Source organism: Notolepis coatsorum, assembly GCF_963971535.1.
Source record: "Notolepis coatsorum genome assembly, chromosome: 19".
Classification (NCBI taxonomy): domain Eukaryota; kingdom Metazoa; phylum Chordata; class Actinopteri; order Aulopiformes; family Paralepididae; genus Notolepis; species Notolepis coatsorum.
In genome coordinates, this window is record NC_140183.1 from 55,347,758 (window position 1) to 55,366,520 (window position 18,763).

At 42.6% G+C, this 18,763-nt stretch overlaps 1 protein-coding gene across 1 annotated transcript in view; it reads right to left on the reverse strand.

Moving 5' to 3' along the window:
• The window catches only part of LOC311246503 (cytochrome P450 4B1-like), a gene marked incomplete at both ends in the record, with an annotated part of 31,475 nt that extends 13,260 nt beyond the window's left edge, over window positions 1-18,215 (reverse strand). The window contains 8 exons of the mRNA XM_084336653.1: window positions 1,065-1,255; window positions 2,059-2,165; window positions 3,347-3,501; window positions 4,231-4,355; window positions 4,508-4,635; window positions 4,772-4,816; window positions 6,186-6,330; window positions 17,652-18,215. Of these exons, the coding sequence (XP_084192779.1) occupies window positions 1,065-1,255; window positions 2,059-2,165; window positions 3,347-3,501; window positions 4,231-4,355; window positions 4,508-4,635; window positions 4,772-4,816; window positions 6,186-6,330; window positions 17,652-18,215 (1,460 nt within the window). The remainder of the gene's footprint in view (window positions 1-1,064; window positions 1,256-2,058; window positions 2,166-3,346; window positions 3,502-4,230; window positions 4,356-4,507; window positions 4,636-4,771; window positions 4,817-6,185; window positions 6,331-17,651) is intronic.
• Window positions 18,216-18,763: the final 548 nt, after the last annotated feature.

The window sequence follows — 18,763 nt, forward strand, 5'->3', positions numbered from 1 at the left end:
CTCTCTTCTCTCCTTCCTTTCTAAATCACTTGAACATGCTGTATCCAACCAACTTACTGATTATCTTTTACAGAATGACCTCCTGGATCAGTCAGGCTTCAGGACTGGTCACTCCACAGAGACGCCCCTCATAGCGGTCACAGAGGCTCTTCACTTAGCAAAAGCAAAGGGCCTCTTCTCTGTCCTGATTCTCCTGGACTTGTCGGCAGCCTTCGACACAGTCAACCATCAGATCCTCCCCGCATCCCTCGCAGGAATGGGAGTGGCAGGCTCTGCGCTGGTATGGCTGACATCCTACCTCGACGATCGGTCTCAGTCCTTGGACCCCTTCTCTTCTCCCTCTACACCAAATATCTGGGTAACATCATGTCTCATGCCTTCTTGTATTATTGCTAAGCCGATGATACTCAACTCTTCCTCTCCTCTCCTCCCTCAGATATCCATGTCTCTGAGTGAAAATCTCTGCCTGTCTGTCCGACATCTCCGCCTGGATGACGACCAACCACCTCAAACTGAACCTAAGCAAAACAGAATTGCTTCACCTGCCGGCCAAATCCTCCCCGCTGACTGACCTTTCCATCACAGTGGAAAATGTAGCCGTAGTCCCCGACCGCCAATAACCTTTGTGAACTCCTTGACCGGCTGAACACTAACCTTTTTACTGTCTTACCTTCATGCACTCTTCCTACTATACTTATATGTCTTTAGTACTATGCACTCAACACTGCAGCATCCAGGTTTCAGCACTGTTTGATGAACATTGTTACTCAGCTGAAATAGTTGTACCCTTCCTGCTGACTTGTGGTACAGAACTTGTAAGTCGCTTTGGATAAAAGTGTCAGCTAAATGACAAATGTAAATGTAATAGTCATTCATATACATTCTCTAATTGTCCTAACTTGCAGTGAATGAAATAATAGTGAAATGTAATTTTCTTGCTAGGGACCCCCTCAAGGGCCCATGGGTTATATCTGGGAACCAATGTGTTAGCTAACCCAAACAAGAGAGCATACACGAATCACTGACTTCCACAACATGGTGATCTGTCTGAACACAGTTCCTACCATGCCATGGTGTCCTTGCCATCCAGGGCTTCGATGATCTCATCCCTGCAGATCTGCTGGTGCTCTGGGTTGCAGGCCAGAGCGTAGAAGGCAAAGGAGATCCCACTGGCTGTGGTGTCATGGCCCGCAAACATGAAGGTGTCCACCTCCGCTCGCAGGGCCTCGTCTGACAGACCCTGCTGCTGTTCATCCTGACAGGAAGATAGAAGAGGTCAACTAATGATATAGTAAAGAATCCGATGTGCTCTTTGTTCATGCCATCATAGTACTTTGCAATAGCAAATCCAAGTTCAAGAATTCAAGAGTTTAGGTTTATTTGGTTGCATAGTCTCGCACATACAGACTCTTTGGAGTCAAGAGTCTGACAGCAGGTACTGTGTTTCCACTGTCTACTAAAAGTACTGTGGCGGCCTATATACAGAAAAGTATTATAAGAAACATATCATTTCCACCTTCAGATATCACTACTTTTCTAATTTCATCTAATGCATGCTGCTATGTGTTCAAATAAAAAAAATATATATATTATAAATAATTGCCCAGCCCAGTCATATATAAGAAAAATATATGTGGATTAACTGGCATATGTTTTACATATAAAAACATGGTAAGATTCTGATTTGTTTACATCTTTTCCACATGAGGAAAGCATTTCAACTTAACAACTTTTTCAGTAAAGCATAATGCAGGGTGTGGTTTTGTGCAGTGGGTAGGTAGACCTACTCAGAGCCATTTATTACCAGAACACCAAATCGCTCTAGAGCATTCACCGTGACATTTCAGGAAAGGGAAAGAGGTTTAGCGGCCAATAATCTTCGACTTTGAGTCAGTAAACTGCACCCGGAAGCTCTCTCACACACACTACACAATTAGCTGCAAGAGTATCTGGGTTTTCCAGATGAATGGCTGCATAACAGCAGCATTGAAATGACAACAGTGTATGGTGAGTTCTACCTAAACCAAGGTATTGAGGGTGTGATGATGTGTGACATACTCTTGCACAAAGAAGGATATCGAGAAAGTCCAAGTTTCTCTTAGCTTGTATCCTGCCGAGCTCCTTCTCATCCTTTAGTGTTTCTTTCCTCCTCCTTATGACTTCATCTGCAAAGAACATTGGAATATTAGAGGCACCTCTCAAAATATATAAACTTGATTATTCCTCCCCTTTAATAATACCAATTGGTATTGTATTTTATATCGTTGGAAAGCCTAATTTGATTTGATTTTATTAGATTTTATTAGGAAAACCACAGTATCATACACAACATTGTAGTATCATGACCCTGCACTCCAGAGGATTGCACTAAAAAGCATAACTTAAAACACTTATTTCCAAAGTGGTCCTTGATGGAAAACATAAAAACACAGTAAAAACACAATACCAATAAAAACAAACACATAAAAAACAAACACAATAAAAACACAACAAAACAAGCCATAAAATCTGTTTCGTACCCTGCACTACACTAAGAGAAGATGGATTTTTTTTTTAAATTAATGACCTTTACAACGAGGTACAACTTTTAAGGAGCGTGCAGTCCTGGAATAAGCAACATAGCACAGTGTGTGTAGCGGCCTAAAAACTATTTATGCAATATTCTTCTGTTGGTATTCACTCTCGTTTTGAGTTGCTTGGTGGATTGGATGATTGCACTCTCCCACTGTAATAGGTATGTGCTAGAGTGACCAACGCAACCATGTTGGCTGACTTGCGGCAAATCCTGGTTGAGGAATGGGATGCCATCCCACAGCAGTGTGTGACCAGGCTGATGACCAGTGTGAGGAGGAGGTGCCAAGCTGTTGTGACTGTATGGATCTTCCACACGCTACTGAGTTCTCTGACGGTGTAAAATTAATAAAGTGTAAAAATTGCCAATATGTGTTGTTTTTCCTTATTACTGTGGGAGAGTGCATTCATCCAATCCACCAAGCAACTCAAAACAAGAGTGAATACCAACAGAAGAATATTGCAGAGGATTTTGGCACATTCTTTTGGGCCGCTACACATGGTTAGCTGTGTTGCTGATTCCAGGAATGCATGCTTAGAAGTTGTACCTCATTGTAAAGGTGACTAATCAGGCTTTCCAACTATATAAAATACAATACCAATTGGTATTATTAAAGGGGAGGAATAATAGACCGAAATAACGTTTCCAGACCTTTTTTGAGGAGTTTATGTACACAGTGTCCTATGATTAAGTACAATTGAGATTTGGTAACATCATTATTAATGTCATTATCATACATGCAGGGATGATAACCCTGGTGATGTCAGAACCTACCCGTGTGACTGTGAGCCACCTTGAGTGCATTCCGGTAGCGAAAGCCGTGTGGGCTGAGGTGGAAGATGATATCGTTGTGGTATGGGAAGGTCCGGAACCGTAGATTAGCCAGAGAAAGGAGCTCGAACACTGCGTTGATGTAAGTGTTTGTTCCCCTGAAATGTGAAAACAATATTAGAGATTTCCCACAGTTTTTAAATCGTATATGGATGAAGTGAGAGATCAGTTCAAATATTGCACTATACTATGGCTGTCCTCTGCCAAAGATATTCTTATTGACTATAGTCAATGATTTTGTTGACTAGTCAATGACTCCATTTTAATGGACAAATCTGGGAAAATTGTGTTTCATCACGTTACCATGATACCATGTGATACAACATCAACCCGCTTGGGGCAGTTTCAATAAAGTATATCATATCATAATAATTTGGGACACACAACTATCCAGATTTGTAAATGAAATGGACTAATCAATTAGTTGACAGAATACTATTAGACTATTAGTTGATTAAGAATGTTTTCAGTAGAGGACTCTTACTTCTGTATGAAATAATGAACCCTTTAAATAAATAAAGACAGATAGATAGATAGATAGATAGATAGATAGATAGATAGATAGATAGATAGATAGATAGATAGATAGATAGATAGATAGATAGATAGATAGATAGATAGATAGATAGATAGATAGATAGATAGATAGATAGATAGATAGATAGATAGATAGATAGATAGATAGATAGATAGATAGATAGATAGATAGATAGATAGATATAGATAGATAGATAGATAGATAGATAGATAGATAGATAGATAGATAGATAGATTTCTGTATTTTTAATAGTGAGGAAATATAGAATCTAGGCATGGCGTCTACTGACCCTTCCGTCTGACAATTGCTGTTGCAGCTGAAAGCACACTTCATGATGTTATCCAGTGTCATGAGGCTCACGTGTTCAAATAATTCAAATGATTCGTTGGTTTTGGCGTAACCCTCCCATTTGTCCTGGGAGAGAGGAAGAACAGAGGCAGGAGACCCAAAGAAGTTTCTAGAAATTACTCAACCATACACTGTTCGTATTAATTCTGTCAAAAGAAAATTCAATTCATTGACAATAATGCATCAAATAATAATAATAATAAAAGTCAAGAACATACCAACATAGTTTTTGTAGAATCTGACATCAGTTTTACATAAGGCTTCAAAACTTCATAATGGAAGCCCGGGGTTATGAGTTTTCTATGACTAGACCACTTCTGGCCTTTTGCCACTAGCAAACCATCCCCTAGAAAGATAGAAAGAAAGGAGAGAGAAATTAATATCTAAAATATCATAAAAATGTGTATCTCATGGTCAGCATTGATCTCTATTTTATGAGCAACTCTGTAATAGGCTTTTGTAAATATGATAGGCAGCCTCACCGAGCCATGGTAACAGAAACCTGTATGTCAGGTCATCTTTGGGTTCTGTTGACAAATTACAAAAAGATATTGGCTATATTGTATTCCATTTGAATAACTGAATGAATCAGATGTGATGAGACAGCACGCACGCATACGCGCGCACGCATACGCGCATACGCGCACGCACGCACGCACGCACGCACGCACGCACGCACGCACGCACGCACGCACGCACGCACGCACGCACGCACACACACACACACACACACACACACACACACACACACACACACACACACACACACACACACACACACACACACACACACACACACACACACACACACACACACACACACACACACACACACACACACACACACACACACACACACACACACACACACACACACACACACACACACACACACACACACACACACACACACACACACACACACACACACACACACACACACACACACACACACACACACACACACACACACACACACACACACACACACACACACACACACACACACACACACACACACACACACACACACACACACACACACACACACACACACACACACACACACACACACACACACACACACACACACACACACACACACACACACACACACACACACACACACACACACACACACACACACACACACACACACACACACACACACACACACACACACACACACACACACACACACACACACACACACACACACACACACACACACACACACACACACACACACACACACACACACACACACACACACACACACACACACACACACACACACACACACACACACACACACACACACACACACACACACACACACACACACACACACACACACACACACACACACACACACACACACACACACACACACACACACACACACACACACACACACACACACACACACACACACACACACACACACACACACACACACACACACACACACACACACACACACACACACACACACACACACACACACACACACACACACACACACACACACACACACACACACACACACACACACACACACACACACACACACACACACACACACACACACACACACACACACACACACACACACACACACACACACACACACACACACACACACACACACACACACACACACACACACACACACACACACACACACACACACACACACACACACACACACACACACACACACACACACACACACACACACACACACACACACACACACACACACACACACACACACACACACACACACACACACACACACACACACACACACACACACACACACACACACACACACACACACACACACACACACACACACACACACACACACACACACACACACACACACACAACCTGATGAGGCCAGTATGGTTTTCACATAATCTGGGTGGTGAACGTGGAGGAATCCAGCGAAAGGACCAAACCACAGTGGAAAAGTGTAAGGGAATTGCTTCCCCCAGTTCAGCAACATCTGCAAATCTGTGCCATCTCGTTTAAACTGCAAGACAAAAGAGAGAGGTTATTTACACCTGAAAATCCATGGTCCTTTATCTCTTACGTCAAAGGACCATACCAGTGTAATCTTTACTTCTGGCCATTACCAGAGATTGTCCCTGTCTTTAACTCGTTTTTTGGACGTTGGATGGATTTTTTTTTGGTTTTTGGATGAAGTGTGTAAGGGTCCACAATTCCCAGGACTTTTCTCCCCTGTCTGTACTCCTCAAGAGCCCCCACCTTTTCACATTCTCTCCCATGGTCTCCCTCCACTCATGAACAATATTCCTCCGCCTATTCTAGGACCCTTCCCCCTTGTCTGTACTCCTCAACAACCCCCACATTTACCCCCACCTTTGCACAGACATTTCCCATCTGTACCTCCCCCTGCTGGAAATTCATCTGAACTTCCCCTTATCTCCCTCATGCATACCCTCCTGGTGCACTGGTGTATCTTTAATGTCTACATGTCTCTCTGTGCCCTTCCCCTGCTACTTTGTCTCTTGTTCCCTTGTTGATTGTTATGTTTACTCTGTCTAGTGTTCAGTCTTTTGTTCTGTGTGTTCCCAGTATATTCATATGTTCTTTTCTAGCCCTGTGTTGTATTTAAGCATTACATCACGCGCAGGAGTGGTTTGTGACCAATAAACCATGCCTAGGGGTGGTCGTTAGACCCCCCTAGGCATGGTTTATTGGTCACAAATCACGACTGCAAGTGATGTAAAGCTTTTATACAACTGCCAGATTCATCCAACCTTATTTCTATACAATAAACACACATTAATCGAAGATTTATTGAAAAAACCATCCGCCAGAAAAAGTAGTTCCCACAACTACAAAAAAGACAAGTTGCCTCCATGTGGAAGCAGCTTGAAGTGCATCCAACCAAACTAACACATCCAACTGTGTATTATTGGAATGATTGAGAGAAGTTGCCTCATGTGGAAGCAGCTTGAAGTGCATCCAACCAACTAACACATCCAACTGTGTATTATTGGAATGATTGATTGAACATTTTATTACCAGATGCAGAATGGGTACAATACAGTACGGCTCAATACACACAATTGTTAAGGGAATGCAGACCTACTTTCCATAGAACTTCATTCTTAGATGCTTCTATATAAAGTAGGTAAAACAAATTAAAAAGTCTTCTTTGCCCTATAGGAAAAAAACGTTTTCTTCGCCCTATTCTTTTATTTATTTTTTTAAACCTACTGTAGAGGGCCTAAACTTAACCAGTTGGAAACCAAGCGTACAGTAATAAAATTAGCAATCAATCAATCAATCAACTCAATAGGCCATGCTCACTTAGAACAGCGCAGCACCCAGCTCTCTGACTATCCCCCGCGTTGCAGGCAGAGTGTGTGTGTGTGTGTGCGTGCGTGTGCGTGCGTGTGTGTGTGTGCGTGTGTGTGTGTGTGTGTGTGTGTGTGTGTGTATGTGTGTGGGGGGGGGGGTGTGTGGCGGTGGGTGGAGACTAGAGCGAGCGCTGACAGTCGAAAGGAAAAAGAAATTGAAAAAAAAATCGCAAATTAATCCATCAATCAATCCGCGATTTTTCTTTTGTTACAGAATGATTCAAGACCCATCAATTACATCATCCAACATTGTTTAAACGACTAAGACATTCGCTGTGACAGAATCGCTTGATATTTAGTCGTTTAGTCGCCATTAACATACCATTTGTAAAGATTATTGGCCACCTTCTTGTGATCCGGCGGAGTGATGTGATGTGGGTCGGTTGTGGGCGGGTCCTGGGCCAGCAGCGTGGATTGTTGCCAATAAAGACGTGTTAATGGCCAATCAGAATCGAGAAATTTGCATGCCGTTGTATAATGTGTTCTAGTCTAGTTTATTTCCCCAGTGTGTTTGGCCTTGTGTTTTCCTGTAGCCCTGTGTGTTAGTTCTGCTTTCCCTCTCATGTGCGTCTCGTTTTGCTAATTGCCCTGCTGTCTCTCTAGTGTTAATTGTTCCCCCTATATCTGGTGTGTGTTCCCTAACCTTTTTTGTGGGTTCAATGTTTGAGATTCCTGTTTGCTGTTTGATGTTGCTTTGCTCTCTGTCTCACCCTGTCTCCCGTGAGCCAGTTTTTGCCTCATAGTAAGTGTTCCCAGTGTTAGTGTTTGTTTTGTTACTTTCCTTGTTTTTGCATTTACAGTTCGGTTTTTTGGTTAGTGTTTATTTTGTAGCTGAGTTTTGTTCTTGTCCTTTGGAGAATCCTTTGTTTGTTGCTACTGCTCCTTTTCGAAGTAAAGCTATTTTTGTTACACTTCAAGTTCACCCCTGGCTCCACGTCTCGTCTGCCTATCTGCCTGTGCTCACCTGTTCTGTTCTGCTATTGGGTCCTCTACCAACACGATCCCTAACAAAGTATGTTTTTCATACTGCCATTGGTGTTAAAAAGGTGTGGACACATATTAAATGAAACGTGAACGTCACTAGTCATAGCTAATTCACCCTTGTGATTGTGAAAGTGCAATAGTAATATACAATGTAGGCGATTAAACTGGGCATTCATTATATAAATTATTACTACTGAATAGTGATAATAAGATGTATGTACAGAGTTGTAATATTAATATGTTCAGTGATACAGGTATAAAGACAACAGCAATGTGGACAATCTCTGATTGAAAATGAAAGTGAAAATTACACTTTTGTGGTCCTTTAATGCTAAACACACTCCTGCAAATTCTGGAATTATTTTAGAATGTTATGAACAAAACAGAGGGACAAAAATACCCAATCATTACATTGTATGTAATATATCCAGTAGAGACAAAGTGCATGAGCCATCATTACATTGAAAATGGCAGAAAAACCTTCACCAAACCTTGGGCAAACAATTCTGCATGCAATATTCTAACATATGCTTGAATACAAATTACATTTTGCGACACGCGGTGTGTAAATGTGTTTGAGTATAATCAAAACGTATATGTTTAAATAATAGGCTGCATACGGGACATGAATTCCACAGAATTCTAAAAAAAAATTAGTAGCATTGGCGCAGTTGATGTTTCCAATTAATTAAATACACAAGCTGCCTATACTCTAAGGTCATGTCCACACTAAAACAATTTTGGTCTGTTTCGTTTTCATTTAAAAAAAGTTTTCCGTAAACACGAAATCGTCTTCAGAATTGCGCACTCTGGAAGCTGGTATCAATAAGTACCGTCTTCAGGCTGCCAGAATGCAGTTCTGTGTGGCAGAACGATGCAAACGATCAAATACTTTGCCTAAAATTACCAAAATCGTTTTTAGTGTGGACTGGACATGGCCTGCAAACGATCAAATACTTTGCCTAAAACTACCAAAACCGTTTTAGTGTGGACATGGCCTAATACCTGTCTGATAAAGTCTGATAAAATGCAGCTCAACAATGTTGCAGTCCCATTACCTTATCCATTTGTCCAAAAAGCCAGTGGGACGGTGGTCCTGGAAAATCTTCGAAATGTCGAATCCATTGCCTTCTTTTGATGACCAGTTTAGTGATTTTAAAGATGACAGCGACTAGACAAACTAGTGCAAACAAGTGATGAATGCGAGGCAAATCCAGAGGAAATGGAGTCATTTTCTTAACAATTTCAACTATTGACATCTCGGCGAGGCTGTACGCATCTACTGGATGCTTCAAAGACAAGAAGGTTGTAGGTTGGAGGATAATTACGCACAAACCATTTATAATGGAGTATCACGTCAGTGTTGCTCACTGTGGGTGGAGCCCATGATAGTATTGCAATGTTCCCCATATACAGTAGGTGGCTCAATATGTCAGTGTTGCTCACTGTGGATGGAGCCCATGATAGTATTGCAATGTTCCCCATATACAGTAGGTGGCTCAATATGTCAGTGTTGCTCACTGTGGATGGAGCCCATGATAGTATTGCAATGTTCCCCATATAGGTGGCCCAATATGACATCTTCCAAATAAAAATAGGCAACATTATTGACCGGACACATCTTCTTTAAACAAATCAAGAAGAAACATCACAATAAATCAACAAAACTAAAAACATCATGTAAAATAAATAGTTGGTATGTATGTACATATACGTGTAATAACACACAAATATGTACATGCAATAGCAACTGGGGTACATAAGAACATTTTTGAAAGATTGAAATTAATTTAACTATTATTTTTAATGATGGGTTTCCACTTATTAAAGTTGACAAATGTCAACTTGGGTCTTTGGTTTGATTCTAAATGGTCCTTTAGGTCTCATATTAGGAATAAAGTAAATGCCAGTCTTAGAATACTATACAGGTAAATTAATTGTTTTACTCTTAAAGTGAGAAAATGTATTGTTCAGCAGCTTTTATTTCCTATTATTGATTATGGTGATATCATATATCAGAATACCTCAGAATTGTTACAGCCAGAGCGGCCAGGTGGCGTAGCGGAGATTGCGCTCGTCACCAATGCAAGAGACTGCGGTCTCGACTCCCGGAGTCAGCATTGCCTTGGCTTGGGCTGATCGCTATACTAACTCGTTTGGCTGGGTTAGGGGGAGGGAAGCCGTGGGTGGGAAACTGGCGGTGTGGACAGCGACGCCTACAGGTCAGGTCTGGGCGCTTGCTCAGCAGAGGCAGGACTTGAGGAAGGCAGCGTGACCTCCCACGCGTTACACTTCACCAATGAGAGCCCTCGCTGCCAGGTGAGAAGAGAGCCACTGGCTGTCGCCGCACGTGTCGGAGGAAGCGTGCGCATACTTCAGGGTTCCCTTGTACCGACCAGTAGGAGAACATTCGCACAACAACCAGGTAGGGGAGGGGGGGGGGGGGGATTGGCACAACGACTAAATTGGGACGGGGAGAAAACAGAGAAAATCGGAGAAAGAGAGATACAAAAAATAAAAGGAAATAAATAAAAAAAAATTGTTACAGCCACAGCCAGGGCCTTCCTCTCCCCTGTCTGGCAGCAGGTCTCCACGCCCTTATATGGGCTTCTTTCCTGTTTCCACCTCATCACCACTCTGTCTACCTGGGCCGGTCTACACACCAGAGACTCATCTCACCATCACCGAGTCAGGATAAGAGGCCTGCAACCATGCCGCTCCTCGTCCGAGTGTTCTCCTCGCCCCCTAAAAAGCCAGAATCTGTATACTGTTTGAAAAGGAGATGGAAGAAGCAAGGCTTATCCATCCCCCATCAAATAACTAATGGCAAGATTACATATATTTCAGCAAGTACAATATACAATTTACAATACACAACATATGATACAATACAATTAGCAATTACCACACACAACACACACGCACCCAAACACACACACGCACACACACACACACACACACACACACACACACACACACACACACACACACACACACACACACACACACACACACACACACACACACACACACACACACGTGTATATTATCATTTCGTTTATATATTCCATTTCATTGTATTCTACTTTAATTGTCTGTTAATGTTGATGCACCAAAAGACTAAGACACATTCCTTGTATGTGCAAGTTTATACTTGGCAATAAAGACATGATTCTGATTCTGATAACCCTTAACTTGCTACCACTTCACTCTAAAATAGATTTTCATTGGTTGTTTTTTGTTTTCAAATGCATTCACTTTAACAATCCATTATACCCAAAACAGCGTAGTTCCATTTTGATAATCATATTCCCTTATGCCGCTTTTCCACTGCATGGTACATACGACTCGACTGTATACTCTCTTTTGGTACTGGTACTTCGTTCGTTTTCCACTGCAGGTAGTACCTCCTCATTAAATTGAATGTTTACCCATTTGTCCTCATTAAATTAGGAAAAGTAATGAAATAATAAGCAAACCACTCATAGTTCACATGGGGAAGGGGAACTCTGATATTTCCCGCAACATGGGGCTCCAGACCACATGTTTCCTGACATTGATGCAACACAGGGAGAATGAGAACACTGATATGACTCGGACTCTGGTGGGGACACAGGTTCCCGTAAGGATTGGTAATTTACGCAACATAGGAGAGGAGCAGTTTTACTTTCCAAGGAAGTGAAGTTATCATGAGAGCAGAGATGGAGAAGTTGGCTGCCATGGCCTGCTGCCAGAGGTCAACTCACTATTCTACTTGGAAATAATACATACATTGCTGACCAACCCTTGGCAGAACCATTCACAAGGTTATATTGGGTCTACCTAGCTGAATAAGAACTTACATGAAGGTTGTAAATTGACCCCAATGATAACAGGGGTGTTATAAATAAAAACATCCCTCTTCTTTAGGGCCCTAACCTATCATACCATACCTGCAGTGCGAGAACGACTCATAGTTCACATGGGGAAGGGGAGACTACCCGTGAGACATGGGACCCCGGACCACATGTTTCCTGACATTGATGCAACACAGGGAGGGGTGAGAACTCTGATATGACTCTGACCCTGATGGGGACACAGGTTCTCATAAGGAATAAGAACTTACATGAAGGTTCTCTTGGGTCTACCTTGACGAATAAGAACTTACATGGCCACAATGTTCTGCATGGCTGCCACAGATGATACAGAAATACCATGTTTGAAAAGAATGAAGAAAAAAAGGTCACTTCAGAGGTTGATATTGAGGGAGGGGAGAGAGTTATTAATTTACTTCCCCGCCCCACCAGCAGCAGATTTCTTCTGCTGGTCTGAGAGATCGAACCGGCGACCTTCCGGTCACAAAGCAGCTTCTCTTATTTTTAGGCCACCGCTGCCATAATAATCTCAGAGCAGGACTTTATGACACTTGGCATTCAGCAAGTCACAGTAATGAAGGGAATTGAAATTATTGATAAGAAATCATGAGAAAGGGTTTTTCACTTTTCAGTAATATAATATTAGACACTTGATCAGAATGGTGGTGATGTCTTTGCCCCTTACTCTTTTGATTATATCCTATGTTTATGGTCTAAACATCACTAATCACCAACACTTTGACACTTTTGCCTTACATGCATCACAATCAGTCAAAGCTCGGGTTTTCCACAGGGTGGCTGTTGAACTACTTCCTGTTTCATTATGAACTTGGAAATCATGCTTATTACCAAAGCTTCAGATGTCAAACATTGATTCTCTATTGTGTTCAGGGTAAAGCAATCTAATAACAGAACCTATAGGTAAAAACGTATACAGTTGAATTACTTTAGATTTATTGTTTACTATTGATTAGATGAGATTGGGTGTATTGTAATTTCATAAATACAAGTACAGAGTACAATGAAATTAAGTTGGCATCTAACGAGAATGCAAAGTAGTAAAGTGCATTGCACTATAGCATGTGCATACAGTATGTGGAGTATAAGTATGAATATACTACTAGGGGTGGGAATCACCAGAGGCCTTACGATATGATACTATCACAATACGATAGTATTGCGATACTAAATATATTGCGATATGCTGAGTATTGCGATATTAATATTGAGATATATTGCGATGTATTACCTTTTTTCAACTGCAAAGTAAAACTTTGTCAACATGTTTTATCTAATAAAATAAAGTTCAGTCTGTTCATCTCACTTCAATCATTTTTATTGCAGAACATGGTATTTTCTCAAGCAGACAGATGTAAACACTGTAATCTGTGTTGCATGTAGGCCTACCTGACAAACTGAACTGTTTGTATTACAGTCATATTCCAACTTAACTGAATGCACATGTGTGCGTGTGTGTGGACTACTGTACTATTACAGGTATTGAAATGAACAATGCAACTTCCTTATACAATCTTTTTTTTTCAAATAAATATTTAAATATCGATACTTGGCGTCCCTGTATCGATACAGTATCGCTACGCAAAGTATCGCGATACTACTACGTATCGATATATCCCCCCACCCCCATACTACGGTAATAAATTATACTAACCAGTGGTTTAACTAGTGTAAAACAGTTTAGGCGGTAGATGAGTATGGATTGATTATAGGCAACAGAGTTCATAGTTCATATGGTATAGGTTGAGTATAGACAACAGAGCCTTAAGTATACATTTACATTTACATTTAGTCATTTAGCTGACGCTTTATCCAAAGCGACTTACAAGTTCTGTATGACAAGTCATCAGGAAGGGCACAACTCTATCAGCTGCAGTAACAATGTTCATCAAAGTGTTGAGTGCTACAGTGTAGGTTATTATTAGGACAAGTGCATGACAGTAAGGTTAGTTAGGGTTAGACTTTTTATTTTAATTTTAATTTTATTTCAGATAATGGTTGAAGAAGTGCGTCTTTAGTCGACGGCGAAAGATTGGACATGTTTCGGCTGTCCTAACTGGGATGGGCAGTTCATTCCACCATTGTGGGGCAAGGACTGAGAAAAGGCGGCTTCTCCTTGATGACCCTCCCGGAGCTCGGATAGGAGTGGGTCTGAGACGGCCAGAAGATGCAGAGCGTAGGGGTCTTGAGGGTGTGTAGTTAGAGACCATTGACCGGAGGTAGGCGGGAGCGGTTCCCTTTGCCGCACGGTATGCCAGGTCGAGGGCCTTGAAGCGGATTCGTGCAGCAATGGGGAGCCAGTGCAGGTCCCTAAGAAGTGGGGTGACATGGGCTGACTTCGGTAGGTTTGAGATCAGGCGGGCCGTTGCGTTCTGAATGAGTTGAAGAGGCTTGGTGGCAGTGGCCGGGGGGCCAGCAAGCAGTGCGTTGCAGTAGTCGAGGCGGGAGATGACTGTTGATTGGACGAGGAGTTGGGTGGCTTCTTTTTTCAGGAAGGAAGACTGATGTTTGTCCTTCTGAGGAATCTGCAGGTTGGTAAATGGCTGCTTTTTTATATAGCGCTTTTATCCAAAGCGCTTTACTATTTGTTACTCACATTTTACCCATTCACTCACACATTCACACACCGACGGCGGAGGCAACCATGCAAGGTGCCAACCTGCTCATAGGGAGCAATTAGGGGTTAAGTGTCTTGCTCAAGGACACATCGACACGCTGCCCGGGAGGATCGGGAATCGAACCGGGAACCTCCGGATTGCCAGACGACTGCTCTACCTCCTGAGCCACTGTCGCCCCTACTAGGTTCTGGTTGTCGCTGCGATGTGAGCGGAGAAGTTCAACTGGTCGTCGAGGACAACACCACGGTTCTTGGCGGTCGGGGACGCGGTCACAGCTGCATAGGCAAGTATACTGTAGGCAACAGAGTACAGGGGTTATATGGTATGAAGAGATAGTGGGTCTCATTCCCGAACGAAGTTACGACAAAAAATTTCGTCTTAGCCAGATTTCGGCCCATTTAAGACATATTAGGGCTGGGAGTGGGAGTCCCCAAATTTTACTGAGATCAGATTTGATCGTGGCTGAGAGCAGATTTAAGAGTGCTGAGGAGCACTCTTAAATCTGCTCTCAGCCACGATCAAATCTCATGATTGATTGACTAATTTAAAATTTCATTATAACTTGACAGACTGTGTTCTCATAGTGATTCCTTCACGTCAACGCTACAGGCCTCCTTGGAATTAATTACTTAATCATAATTAAAATAAATATGACAATATTTGTACGATAAGAAATTACGCATTTGATGTCAGAAAAATAAATAATATGGATTCATCTGATCACAGGGCAGCTGCTTAACCATATCTGAACCAGCTATTTTGGACAAATGTATAATTACTTTAATTACTCAGATATTCAAACACAATTATGCAATTATTGTGAAATGATTGAAAATAATAATTATTATTAAGGCGGTTAGGTGGCCGAGCGGAGATTGCGTTCGTCACCAGCCCCGGAGCTGAGCTGGATTTGCCTGTTCGAATCCAGCTCACAGCTCCGGGGTTGTCACCAGCTTGGCTGGCCGTCTGCACTGATACAATTGGCTGTATCAGAGGGTGGGAGAAGCTGGCGGGGTGGGGCCGGGTCGTTGTAAACAGCGACTCCTACAGTTCGGTCGGGGCGCCTGCTAAGCGCGGATTGGACGTGAGGGGGATAGTGTGGTCCTCCCACACGCTACGCCCTCTCAATGAGAATCCGCGCTGCCAGGTGAAAAGAAGCAGTGATTGGCTGGACGTGTGTCGGAGGAAGCACGTGGTAGCCTCCACTCTCCCAGATGATCTGACTGTGGGGGGTAAGTGCGCAGCAACCAGGAAGGGACTGGGAATTGGCATACGACTAACATTGGGATGGGAGAAAATCGGAGGAAAATGGAGGGGGAAAAAGACCAATAAAAAAAAAATAATAATAATTATTATTTAATGCCTTCTGTGGAATTTGTATTTCTTATTTGTTACACATCTGTTTTAATGATTAATTATATACATTTGAAAGAATGCAGGTCAACATGCAATGTATCCCATTGATTGGTATACAATGGGACAGACCTTTGTTTGATTGATCTGTTAATAAACTTTTCAATCAATCAATCAATCAATTGATTGATTGAAAACTTTATTAACAGATTGCAGAATGGGTACAGTATAGTACAGCTCAATTACATAAGGGGATGCAGACCAGAGAAAGAATTTCGTCTTGTTTACATCAGGGTCCCCCATTTTCAATTCATCATAACATATATGACACACACGACACAGATAGACAGTACTGCTACATCTATACATTTATGACATACCAGATTTGCAAATACAGTGTTTGGTGTTCGCTATCAAGTATGACACTGATGGTATTCAGTTGAGTACTTTATTGAACACTCGCATCAAGTCCAGCTACTAGCATACAATGCATATCCTTCCGTCTCCTTCTACAGCCTCTACATATGACTCGCCTCTCTCAGGTGGAGAGCGCCCTCTCCTGGCCTGGTGGAGGTATCGTAACATCTCTCTTTACATAACAAATTGAAAGCATAAATGTGTCTTTTAGACTACCCACATCTGTGTCACTTAGATTAACTCCAAAGTGTACTACTGGGTTATGATAACTTCATATGCCCTTAACCTTGAACTTATACATCACTAACATTTTGATGAAAACTCTTAACATTGTAATAACATTGTTCAACGCTCTCGCCTCTTGTCTTTGTTCTCTCTTTATGTTACATAGTCTTTTGAGTATCTCACAGGTCTCTGAATGTTGGATCTGGTTCTAGTGTGTTTTGGGGTTTGGGTGTCTTGGTGATATTCTGACTCCCCCCTTGCGACCTGTGGTTCTCTATTCTCTGGTGTGTCTGTATCAGTCTCTGTATCCCCGTCGATTAGTTCTTCCCCAGGGGATATAGGGATCTTTTCTGTCACTGGCCGGATGTCCTTTCGGTTCCGGCGGTATTTCCTTCCCTTTACCAGAACAATGTAAGAGCGGTCACTGTGTTGATCGATGCATGTTCCGAGTGACCATCTACTGTCTGGGTCTTTGGGGTGAAGCAGGACTCTCACAGTTTGTCCTTGGATGATCACAGGCATGTCCCGTGCTTGTGTGTCATATTGGCGTTTCATTGTCACTGTTTTGGCTTGCTTCCGTTCAATGACATTCCTCACCACGGTGGGCTTCATCTGCGTGTCCCTGGTGGGCAGGAGTGTCCGTGTCCTCCTGGACATGAGTCTCTGCACTGGAGAGCTCCCTAGACCCTCTGTTGGAGTGTTCCTCCATGCCAGGATGGCTTTCCATGGGTCTTCTCCATCCAGGATGGTCTTCTTCAGCAGAGTCTTTGGTATTTTCACTGCCGCCTCTGCTTTGCCGTTGCTCTGACTGTGGTAGGGTGATGATGTCTTGTGGCTGAAATCCCATTCCTGCGCAAAACATTGAAAGTCTATTCCTGAAAACGGAGGCCCATTGTCCGTGAACACAATGTGAGGGATTCCATGTCTGCTGAAGTGCTTTTTGCAGCATTCCATAACGGTAGATGATGTGTAGTCTGCCAGCTCGTCTAGTTCCCAGTAATCTGAGTAGTAATCCACCATGATGAGGTATGTGGACTTGTTGACTGTGAGCAAGTCCATTCCCACCTTTGACCATGGGATGTGAGGGATTGGTTGGGGAATCAGTGTTTCCCTTTGTTGTCTTCGTTGGACTGCGTTGCATGTGGAGCAGTCATTGACAAAGTTCTTTACGTCGTTCGTTATGCCTGGCCAGAAGACGGTCTCTCTGGCTTTCCTGAGGCTGGCTTCTACGCCTGAGTGGCCTGTGTGAATCTTTGATAAGAACATGGGGTGTAACACTGTAGGAATGAGTACTCTGTCCCCTTTAAAAATAAGTCCATTTTCGACCGTGAGTTCCTCTTTGTAGGTCCAGAATGGATGTAGTAAGTGGCCTACGTCCTGTTTGTACTCTGGCCATCCCTTGATGACTCTCGCTTGTAGTGTTTGAAACACTGGGTCTTGTGCTGACTGAGTTCTGATGGTTTTCAGCGTCTGTGTGGAGATGTTGATGTTACTTGCGTGCTCTACGTGTTCTATTTCCTTCGTAGTGAGGCCCATGGCGTAGATCGTGGTTGGTGTCTGCATCTCTGTGTGCACCGTGTTGGGTAGTGGCGCCCTGGATAGGAAGT